Source organism: Mesoplodon bidens (assembly GCF_964165515.1).
Source record: "Mesoplodon bidens genome assembly, chromosome: 13".
Taxonomy (NCBI): domain Eukaryota; kingdom Metazoa; phylum Chordata; class Mammalia; order Artiodactyla; family Ziphiidae; genus Mesoplodon; species Mesoplodon bidens.
Genome location: NC_138169.1, coordinates 59,286,885 through 59,299,469, shown reverse-complemented (window position 1 = coordinate 59,299,469; position 12,585 = coordinate 59,286,885). Strand labels below are relative to the sequence as shown.

The 12,585-nt window shown below is 33.6% G+C and overlaps 1 protein-coding gene across 1 annotated transcript; it reads left to right on the top strand.

The window, feature by feature from the left end:
* Positions 1 to 424: 424 nt before the first annotated feature.
* On the top strand, positions 425 to 7,848 carry SYT4 (synaptotagmin 4; the record flags this gene model as incomplete). The annotated part of the gene is made up of 4 exons (XM_081253363.1): positions 425 to 458; positions 3,264 to 4,078; positions 5,771 to 5,891; positions 7,268 to 7,848. The coding sequence occupies 4 exons, from the start codon at positions 425 to 427 to the stop codon at positions 7,573 to 7,575; spliced, it is 1,278 nt and encodes a 425-aa protein (XP_081109489.1). The 3' UTR covers positions 7,576 to 7,848.
* Positions 7,849 to 12,585: the final 4,737 nt, after the last annotated feature.

The window sequence follows — 12,585 nt, the reverse complement described above, 5'->3', positions numbered from 1 at the left end:
TGTACCTCTGAGCCCTCACGGCATAGCAAACGTAGTCCAACAGTTAAAATAATTGATGAATGTGTGCTGAATTCTCAGGAGGAAAGGGAAGAAGAAAGAATGAAGGGTAGAGGAGAGGCTTGGAGGAGGGAGGTGCTGATTTCAACCCTGTAGCGTCAGGATTGCGTCAATTCGGGTTTCAGCCACCTCTAGAGTCTCAGAGACAAGCGTCTCTGAAGAGCCAAAACAGGAAGAGGGGTGGCAAATCACTGTGCGAGGGCGAGTGGACCTCCCTCTTTGCCTCCTCCCTGTTCCAGGCTTAGGTTCCCTGAGCTTTGCGCCGTTGTTTTCAGCATTAGGAAAAGCCCTGTCGCTTCACATCCAGGCAAGTGAACCAAGATAGGGAGTTTCCGTTCAGCACCTCGGACAGAATACGCAGCAAAAAATGGCTCCGATCGCTACCAGCCGGGAAGAATTTGGTAAGCAAGTTACTCCGCTTATAACTGCGGTTGTTCCTTAAATATTCTGGGGTGATGTGTTGTGTTTGTATGTGTGTGTGCGCGCGCGCGTGTGCGTGTGTGTGTGTGTTCGCGGGATGTTGAACACAGATTTCCCAGGTAGGAAAATGAGAACTGTAAAAGGGCAATATCTCTGTGGTTTCTCCCTTCCTTGATATCTTTCTCCTTAAAATTGCTTTCTGCCAGGGCGATTTTACATCCAAGAAGTTCCTAATCATTCAGGTAGCCCTGTAAATTGCAGCACGCGCTAAGTAAACAGGTCTGTTTGCTTGTTGGTGTCATTAATTCTGCAGGTGATTTCTATTTGTACGTAAACCTTTATTTATCTTATTGGGGGAAGCCAGATGTTTCTGTGATTACATAAGGGTTTTATCTTGGCATAAAATAACTTGAACATTGGGCATTTAGAATGTATACTTTATTGCAGAGTGTACCATAAGTATTTTTTTTTTCTCTGCTACGTTTTTCTTGTATCCTTGAAATATTTTGCTAGCGAAAGACACAGAATCCTATGATACTAGGGTTAAAGGGATATTCAAAATTAACTAGCTGAGCCCATTCCATTTCACAGGTGCGGTAACAGGAGCCCAGAGAAATAAGGGAAATGTTGCAAGTCAGTTAGCTAAAAGCTACTGGAAACTATACTTAGGGCTTATATTTTCATGTTCACTTTCCTTTTTCCTATAACAGATTTTTAGCACCATTACTCTCCTCTTTTTCAGTAAAAAAAGAAAAGGAGAAAAAATCAGATGTACTTCTTCAAATAGAAAAGTAGTATTTTTAGGTCCCATTATATTCCAAAGGCAAGAGATTTGAGTTTTACTTTACATATATTTGGAAATATCAGGGAATTTTTAGAAGTTTGTTATGAAACTGAGTGAAATGACTGAGATCTTTGCTCTCAAAAGCTTAGGACCTTAACAGTAGAGAATACACAGGGAGTAGGTGAGCACTTCTGTATTATATTTAATATTTTGCCATTTGACATGAATATTAAATACAGAAAATTTGTGATATTATATTCAGAAATGAATTTCTTTCACAGTTGTCCATTTGAGTGATTGAGTTTATATTGTTGTGATATGATATGTATTCCCAATTTCTGATTTGAAAATCAGAAAAATATTTGAATACTGAGGAATTTTCAGAGGCTATGCTAGTTAAAAATATGTTCTAGTGTTGACATTGTTTATTTAGGAAAAAATTTGTTTTCTATTCCTTTTTAAAAAAATTATTCTTCCTGCATTGACTAAAGAATCAAGAATAGTTCATGACTTTGCTTTAGCTCCCTGGCCTTGGATTATTAGGTAGTCCAGGAGTGTTATTTTTTTTTTCTTTTTCTTCTCCCCACAAAGACTTAAATAGAAGGAAAAATTGAAAAGCTGGTACTAAGTTTAGCTGATGATTTTTAGCTCTCACCTCATTCTTCTTCTGTGGCATTCCTTGTTTTTTCTATCTGGGAAATTCAAAGTTTACCTCTACACAATTCAGTTCTTTGATATAATTAAACTACAGAATTTTTTATTGTTGTATTTGCTTTTTATCTTCTTAGGCATTTTTGCTCTTGTCATTTCTCAATCTAATATTATTTGAGTTCAGTTTTGCGATTATGAAGTAGATAGGCAGAAGTTTGGAGGATTGGGGAGAGGAGAAACAAAAGATTGTTCCTTCAAGGTTAATTAAACAAGCCTTAACCCTTTCCTGACTGGAACTTTTAACTTTATTATTCATTATTTGGGATTAAAAAAAATAGACTGGAATGGAGCTAAAGGCAGATATTATTACATTAATTATATTAGTTTTGATTATATTAAACATTGACTCAACTGATGCATTGTGTCCAGATATAGTAATACTGCTTTTACTTACACAGTGTTACTTATTATTTGTTGGAGAATATACTTACATATGGAACATGATAAGCTTCATGTATAATCAGTGTTACCTAATGTCAGTAATTTAACGTGCCCACATTCAAGGAACAAATGCCAGTTTCAATTTGATTGCCATTTGCCATGTGGAAATGTGCTAGGAAAAAAATCAGTTATGGATAAAATTGAACTCTAAATTATCTCTATGCACTCTTCTCATTACATGTTAAAGATGATAATTCATTTATAACCATTGTTTGGGTTTTATTCTATTTAGGTATTAATTTGTACTTTGGATGATTCAGTGTTTGAAGAATTTTGGGTCAGCCTATGAGTTTGTAGTCTTATAAGTTGTATACTATTAATAAACTGTTCATAATTTTGTTCTTTTTTCCCTAATATTTGTACATTTCTTTTACCACTGTTCTTTAATTTGGATAGAAATTATTAATGACTTTGTGACAACTGCAGGTAATTTTCCATAATTTCTGTCAGTGTTTGAAGAATATGCACTTAAAGCTACATAGTAAGAATTGATGCTTCTGGAAACCCTGAAAATGTCAATGAAAACATAATGAAATTAGTACTGATTCATCATGCTGTAGTTGACTCATGTTATCTGAGAAAACGAAGGTAGGTCAGGGTCATTTAGCATTCTCCCATCCCTGGCCCAGGCCCAGTTTCATCTTTTAATTTTATTTGTGAAAAATTACTACAATGAAGGATTTTATATCATACTGTATTTATTCTTTATGTGTTACATATGTGTTTGTTCTTGAAAGTGACATGAAATAGGTACATAATTCAAGCAACTGACAGCTTTAGGATGCTTTTCAAATAGGGTGTCTCCAACTCTGCCCAATTAATGCATGTTATTGGTCATTTGATTTTTCAGATGAAATCCCCACAGTGGTGGGGATCTTCAGTGCATTTGGCCTGGTCTTCACAGTCTCTCTGTTTGCATGGATCTGCTGTCAGAGAAAATCATCCAAATCTAGCAAGACTCCTCCATATAAGTTTGTGCATGTGCTAAAGGGAGTTGATATTTATCCTGAAAACCTAAACAGCAAAAAGAAGTTTGGAGCAGATGAGAAAAATGAAGTAAAGAATAAACCAGCTGGGCCAAAGAATTCTTTGCATCTTGATCTTGAGAAGAGAGATCTAAATGGCAATTTTCCCAAAACAAACCTCAAAGCTGGCAGTCCTTCTGACCTGGAGAATGTGACCCCAAAGCTCTTTTCAGAAGGGGAAAAAGAGGCAGTTTCCCCTGATAGCTTAAAGTCCAGCACTTCTCTTACTTCAGATGAGAAACAAGAGAAGCTGGGAACCCTCTTCTTCTCCTTAGAGTATAACTTTGAGAAGAAAGCATTTGTGGTAAATATTAAAGAAGCCCGTGGCTTGCCAGCCATGGATGAGCTGTCGATGACCTCTGATCCATACATCAAACTGATGATTCTCCCAGAGAAGAAGCATAAAGTGAAAACCAGAGTTCTGAGAAAGACCTTGGACCCAGCTTTTGATGAGACCTTTACATTCTATGGAATACCCTACACCCAGATCCAAGAGTTGGCCTTGCACTTCACAATCTTGAGTTTTGACAGGTTTTCAAGAGATGATATAATTGGAGAAGTCCTTTTTCCTCTCACAGGAATTGAATTAACTGATGGAAGAATGTTAATGAACAGAGAGATTATCAAGAGAAATGTTAGGGTAATTCACTTTTAGTGATTAACATATTTATAAACAATATTTTCTGTAGCTTTTTTGTATCTAGGGGATTTTTATTAAAATGATGTCATACATATCATCTTTACCATGTTTAACTATTATTAATCATAATCAAATGAGGAGCAGGGGGATAGAGTAGATGAAAGAAATTTTAACCCACATCTGAAATGCATAAAGTATCTTAATGATATAAAATAAATAGGAACCCTTTATGGATTTATTTAAATATCATTTATATAAATATTTTTTATTAATTTCTGTCACAAGTATGTTGACTAAGATTACCACTAAAATGCAGACAAATATCTCTTATTCATAAGAAAGTTAAAAATATATTTCAATGTCAACATAATTGAAGTTGAAATTCAAATTGAAATTGAAAATTAAGTCAGTTCATTTTGAGTGTTTGAAGTTCTAGTGACTCTTCATAGAATTGCTTTCTAAGGAAGAGATATCTCATTATATTGAATTACAAATATTCACCTATATGTTGTATAACAGGAAGTGAGTTACTCTGCCTTTGCAGTTATGCTACTTTGGTAGTTCTGGAATTATTAGAAAACGATAAGACATCAATTAATCAAATTTAAATGTATTTTCCCTTTAAATATGGAGCTCATTTGATTCCAGTTGTGGTATTTCAGAATAACTGGTGTCTATAACACATAATTCTATAGAATACCCTAAAGTTTGTTTTGACCACAGCCTTACCTTTTTCTGTTGAATTTAATGAAAGTCAAGATCCAGAAATATTAAGTAGTTTGAGTCATCTAACTGTTTAGTGGCACAGTGGGAATAAAGATTTGTTCACTACTCTTATTCTTCTTGGAGTGCTTATTCATACAGTTACCCCATGTCAGCTTTTATATAAATACATATTGAAGCTTTAGGAGCTCTGGGCAACCATCATTCTTAGTTATACCAAGTTTACTTCTTGTTACTTTCAGTTAGAACTTGTACTTTGAGTTCTTGGTCATCTTATCTAATGTTAAAGTAAAAATAAGATCTAAGTATTATGCAAAGAAAAACCCTATGATACTGTTCAGAGACAAAGCATTAACTATTCTGAATTAATTCTCTCCAATACTTAATTCATTCCTTGGATTAAAGGAGGACTCTGGGTGGGGTGGGAGAAGAGAATTTTAACTCCATCAGTCCTCTGGGCTAAGAGAGTAATGGGTGTCAGACTAAATTTCAAGTTTTCTGAAATTCTAATAATGTCTGCTAAAGAATTTGAAATCAAATCAAACTTGAGTCACTTTACTATATACAGATCCATTCAAATAATTAGATAATTTTCATTACCATTAATAACTTCAAAAAGTGGAGAGTTAATTAAAAAGCAAAAACTAAAAGTACCTCTGTGTAAGATATATTTTAAAATCCCCCTTTAAAACATTTCTAGTAATGGGCGTGGCTAACTCCTTACGAATTTTAACATTCTGTAGTACCTAAAAAGACCACAAGATGGCAGGTAGTTGTTTTAGAAGGTGATGGTACTGCACAAAAGCTTTTAGTTACTCTTTGATTCTTTAGCATATTAAAGTAAAATAACTAGGAAAATTACAGTTAAATAACAATGCTATTATCGTGCTTTAAAAATTAATATAAGTATAAATTTCAACACTAAAGAATAATAAAAACATTATTTATCTCATATCTCTCTTTGTTTAGAAGTCTTCAGGACGTGGTGAGTTACTGATCTCTCTCTGCTATCAGTCCATCACAAATACTCTCACTGTGGTTGTTTTAAAAGCTCGGCACCTGCCTAAATCTGATGTGTCTGGACTTTCAGGTAAGAATGTTTTTGAAAAACTCACGCTCAGTGTAGAAATGAGCAATATATTGGGCAAAATAGTTAACAACTAACATTGGACTATGATTTAGATTCACCTTTTATTCACAATCACAAATTATGTGATTGTTTTTCTGTTTCTCATTTTATGGAATAAAAATGTGAGCCAAGGCCATTATCAAGAAGAAAACTGCATAGTTCTAAGATCCAATACAAAGCTAGTATGTCATAGATGTCTGACTGAATGGAGTCGAAGCAGAAAGCAGTGATAAATGCAGAAGTGAGGGCATTGCCAAAAACACAGTGATGGAAATAAAATTAAGGTTTAGGAAAAGTTCTTAATTTTACTATTTTAAAATTAATGAGCCTGCCTACCCTTACATTTCTATTATTTTTATCTTTCCTTTAATTCCTTATGTGTCTGGTGTCTGCTTTAAGAATTAGTTTTTAGTTTTGTGACTAATTTTTGCAAAAAAAAAATTCTGTATAGTACAATGAGAAAGAGCACATGACCTATGGTTTAAAACGATCTGAGTTCAAATCCTAACCCTTCCATTTCTTAGCATCGTAACATTGGGTATGTTTCTTAAACTCTATACAAGCTGGATATAATAGTACTTACCTTGAAGGGGATTATGAGGTCTGGAAATATATATTTCATTAAATATCATCCAGTGCTATAATTAATTGTAGTTTTATTATTAGATAATGGAGGTTAAAAACATGGTCTCAAAGATTTAGGTTAGGAAGTTAAAATGAACTCATGCAACCAGAAAAGGGCAAAATAATATAATTAAATGTGTGATAAAGTAGTATTATCTTAAAATTCACAGAATACAGGTGACACAGGAAACATCAATACTGGGTAACGGGAAACAAATACAGCAAGTGGTTAAAGAACGACAAAAAAAATTAAAGCCAAAAAAGGCATTGCCATCGTGAATTCTAAATGCCCATTCCCCCATTCAAAAGAGAAAGCAGCCCATGCTCACAGAATTAGTGAGATTTATCCAAAGTCATACAACTCAGTAAGGATAGATGTTGTGTAATATTTTTTCCTTGTATTCCATTCTCTGGAATGAATTATTAGTAATCAGAATGTGTCATTAGAACATTGTATTTTCTTCCCCTTTATGCTATCTCTTCATCCTTCCATTACAGTTCTTTCCCGTCCTCCACTATCTCTTATGTTGTACATTCTTACTTATTTTCAATTTATTGACAATAGAGAAGCCAAGCTTTATCCATGTTTTCGCTTTGTTCTGACTCATATTCCTTATAATCACATTTTATTAGCATCTCAAGGGCACCATTATCTTGAGATCAGCTTTCCCGCCAAGTTTTGTCAGTACAATGTGTGTTGTTTCCCATTGCAGATCCTTATGTCAAAGTGAACCTGTATCATGCCAAAAAGAGAATCTCCAAAAAGAAGACTCATGTGAAGAAATGCACCCCCAATGCAGTGTTCAATGAACTGTTTGTCTTTGACATTCCCTGTGAGGGTCTTGAAGAGATAAGTGTTGAATTTCTGGTTTTGGATTCTGAAAGGGGATCCCGAAATGAGGTGATTGGGCAGTTGGTCCTGGGAGCAGCAGCAGAAGGAGCCAGTGGAGAGCACTGGAAGGAGATTTGTGACTATCCCAGGAGACAAATTGCCAAGTGGCATGTGCTCTGTGATGGTTAGCATCCTAGCCGTGATGAGTTGGAACTTGATGATTTTTACTAGGCAAGGAGAAATTTTCTTTCTTTTTTTTTCTGATACATGATTGCAAGCTTGTGAAAGTTTTTTGTTGTTGTTGTTAGAAATGGATTGAATTATCAGACCAGAAAGTAACTGTAAATGTGTATCATGATAATTTACTCTTTATTAGAGAAGTTGGATAAATTTTCATAAGATATTCAATTTCCCCTGCAAGTTACCAGTTATATAAATAAGAGTAGCCAAGCTTTTTAGGAATACTGTTCTGCAGTCCCGAGTCACGGCTGTGGTGATGATTTCATTGGAACATGTCACTGGAAGTCAATGTGGTTGTTAGGATTTAGAAATGAACAGCAGGTCTTCTCTTGTGAAAATTCATCCATTGTTCATCAACTGGAGAAATCAATTTTTCTTTAAACCCAAAGATATTAAAGAAATGTTCTCTAGATTATTTTATTAATTATGTCATGTGCAAATGGTTGTCCTGCATATAATAGTATATGATTATTTCTTTTTGGTCTGTGATTATTTGACACAATTTTATCATAAGAAGGGTAACTTAGGTTTGTTGAAAAAAAAAAGTGAACAAAATGAGAAATCATGTTATCAAAGAGCTAAGTTGAGAATACTATAGCCGAAATATGCTTTCCCCTCTCTAAGTTTACATGTGAGTCAAAAATAAAATATAATCTCAGATAAGAACCATGGTGTTGAATTATTCACTGCTTGTGACAAACGTCAATGTGGCCTAAGAAAGCCCTATATAGTTTTGTGAAGTTGCTGAGTTAGCTAGTGGGTAAAGAAATAAACTTCATTGAGAAATCCAGTTAGAAATGCCGTTTTCTTATAGGAAATATATATAGTATGCAAGTGTACATTCAAGGTTATCCCTTGAACACAGAAAGGGCATGGGTAAACAAGTCTTCATTCAGCTTGTTCTCCCACAGCGAGGACTAATCTACTATTTGAAAAGAAATGAAGACAAAAAAGTTGTGAAGTTGTAATCATTGCTGGATAGAAAGTGTTACTTAACTCAAAAAACTAATAAAAAATAGTTACATGGCAAGCCTAATATACTTTATATATGTTCATACATAATATATTTAGGCTGTCAAGTTAGCACAAGTATGTTTCACTATCTTTTCTAGGCTAATTTGTCTTGAGCTGTTGTCTGTTGACCAGTTTATAAACCTGTATCTTATACTGCTTTCCAGTGCTAGGGCTCTGAAATTCATTAAAAATCCATTAAACCCTGTGATTATTTGGAAAGAATTTACTTGAGGTAATGTCACTGTATTTGAGTTTTTAGAAAAGTATGAGTGAAACTCAGGTACAGTTGAATTTTAAATATGCAAGTTAGAAATGAAGTCTACTGAAAAATTTACATTTTGAGTCAGGTTTTGTGTCAGTGTTTTAGCAGTTTTTGAGAATGTGTTTGATATCACAGTGTTTGTAAAATCTATGACAATGCATTTTCAAAAAACCTTATACATGCTTTTTATGACTATTCTTAATGTAAAGAAAATGCTTTACACTCTATATACAAAGATTGAAATCAACCTCTCTTCTTGTGCTTTAAGATGATTTGGGGATTAAACAAGAATATTGTCCAATCATCATCTTCATGCCATCACAAAATCAACTCATAGCATCTTGGTCCACTCAGTATTTCTGTGAAAGCAATGTGAAATGAATTGTAGTCAGTATATGGGTTGGGGGAGTCATATGGCCTTTTAATGTTTGTATATTTGGTATCATGGGTCAAGGAATATAATATATTTTGGAGCTCTGAAACATTGTAAGAAGTCAACCCTAAATATCCTTCAGAGCTGCCAGAAGTTAATGACGGTACCAAGCAAAGTGTTGTTGGAAGAGGGTGATTTTTTTTTAGGGGAACAGTGAAACCAACAACAAATAATTACAATAACTAATTTGTAAATAGTTTTTAGTTCTTAAAAGTTAAAGTGTTTTTCGGTGTGAAAAGTTTAGTAAAACTATTTGCAACTGCTGTTAAGAAAAGAAAGAAGAAAAACTAGAAAGGAATTGAAACAGGCAGGGGCATAGTGATCTCATCATCTTCTGAAAATTGTACTGTTTTATATTGTATTACAATATCTGTGTGAATATCTTGAATTCTGTTACACATTCTGCCCTGTATTAAACATGCAAATTAATTGTTTGTCTGATTAGCGAATCTAACCACCCTAATGGGGAGGTATCCATATTTGAAGAACTGTGTAACTCAGTAACGGAATTGTTCTGATGTTGTAACTTAATAGAAGTGATTTGGGAGGAAGCATGGTATATGAGATGGTGTCTGTTCTTTCGTGCCAGCTCTGTATGATGTTTGTAAGATCATGTTATAAGACATGAATAAATGGCTGCTTTTGACCAACTCATTTCAACTCAAAGTTTTCTGTTAATGGATTCTCTTATTTCTTTCTAAGCTCTCGAGTTTCCTTAATAGATCATCTGGCATATATTAAGAAACATAAAGATTCAACACCAAGATCTCCCACATACCTTGTTGTGTTTTGCTAAATCCTCATAACACTCATCCAGGAAAGATATTATCCCTATTCAGAAGCAAACCTGAAACTCAAGGAGCTTTGGCAATTTACTCAAGTACACACGGATGTTATGTGAATAGATTTCATTGCATATCTCACTCTTCTCTCTATGCCAGGCCACTCTCCTCCAGGGATCCTCATCAATTGGCTCTACTAGATTCTTAAAATGTTTCATGTCCACATCCTTGGACTTCTCCTTTCTATATTGTGGTCACTTTTCCATATTTTATTTACCATTTTAAAAACATCTTTATTGGAGTATAATTGCTTTACAATGGTGTGTTAGCTTACCATTTTCACCATTTTCAATCACAACTTTTAATTTACTCTTCCTTTTACTGTCTTTCATGATCTTCTTTCTCACTTTAGTCTCTTTCATTACCTATTTTATATTACTGTCTTTTCTTTTTCATTTTTCCTATATCCTTGCATTGGATAGATTTATTCAGTAAAATGGAGTGGAAATGGAAGTCTTTATTTCTTCTTAAAGATGTAGGAAAAAAAGACCCAGAACATCTGCAATGTTTCCATCAGACACCAGCTAAGGTAAATGGGAACTATGGGATCCACCACCAGGAGGATCAGCCATTTTTTACAGCACTAATCTATATGGATGTGTTCTGTATTATCACACTTGGCAAAACAACCTTGCAAATGGTTGCAATCAAAATCTGCTGACATTGTATTTTTGTTTTAAACCATATTAATTGTATTAAGACTGTGCACAGTTATGTTAAAAGAGTTGGTCATTACATTTAAGTGCTTAAATATATTGTAGACCTCCCTGCCAAAAGCAACCAGAGACACTGAAGAGATCTTCTAAGGGAATTAGTCATTACGGAAATGCTAATTAAAACAGCAATGAGATACTACTGCATGCCTTATTACAATGGCTAAAATCAAAAAGTTTGAAGATGACAAGTGTTGGTGATTTGGAGGAATAATCCTACACTGATCTACACTGCTAGTAGGAATATAAAATGTATAGCTGTTTTGAGAAGCAAGTAGTCAGTTTCTTAAAAAGTTAAATATACAACTACCAAATGACCCAGTCATTCCACCTCTAGGTATTTACTTAAGAGAAAAGAAAGCATGCATTTGAACAAAGACTCATGCATTAATTTTCATAGATTTTTTTTTGTAGTAGCTAAACACTGGATGCAAACTAAATGTTCAACAACAGGTGAATGGATAAATAAATTGTGTTGTATCTACAGAATAAAATACTACTTAACAATAAAAAAATGAATAAACAATTGATACTTGCAACAACATATATGCTTACAATAATTATGCTGAGTGAAGGAAGCTAGTTATTTTCCCTTGGAACCCCCAAAATGTAGAGTGTATAATGTATGATTTAATTTATCAGAAATGTTTGAAAATGCAAACTTATCTGTAGTGATAATAAGCAGATCAGTGTTTGCTTGCGATTGGAGTAGGGAGTCTGGACATGTGTGAGTGAGTGAGATTAAAACGGAATTGTAGGAAATTTGGGGGGGGGATGGATGAGTTCATTTTCTTGATTGTGATGATGTTTCCACGGGTATATTCATGTATCAAAAATTTTCAAATTGTTCACTTTAAGTGTGTACAGTTTATTATATGCAAATTATACCTCAATAAAGCTGTTAAGGAAAAAATGTACAAGATAGAAACTATTTATAACTTTTTAAAGAAAAATAAATAACAATACTAACACTATTACCAGTGATATTTTTCTGAAAATTAAAAAAAATTTACATGTGTTGGGAGCAGTTCTTTTTTTCTTAATGTACCTTTCCCCATGAATGTATAGTTGGATGAATGTTTTTAAAAGTCTTTTGTGATGGTTTCTGTGTTATTATGCCACAAACTCATTCAAGTAGATTTTTTGATTGCTTCTATTTTTAAGAAATTGATTTTTGAATTTAATTTTGATTTATAGTTATATGAAATATATTTTATAAAAATAAATTTACAAAACAAAATATATTAACAGAAGCCCATCTATTTCTACACTCAACTATTCCTTCCTCTCCCATACATAATGACATTTAAGCTTTGGGTTAATTCTTCTCATTTTTAATATAAACATATGTAGATATATTCACATTTTTCTGTGTATCAGATGAACAAAAGCATGCTATATAATATATCTTGGATATCATTCTCCAGCTGCATATATAGTCCTTATTCATTTTTACAGCTCTATAGTACTCCTTTGCAGCATTATTTTTAAAAAGTTATTTGGGAAGAAGTATTTACTCTCCCATTGTAAGATAACCCCCTTATAAATAAGAAATGTGTTTTTTACTGATCTTTACATTTTCACTAGTAGCTAGGTTGTACATAATAAACTCAATAAATATTTCTTTAACTAAATCAAACTTAATTGATGATTAGATGGGAAAGCATTGTGAAAACCACAATTGTTCAAGAATAG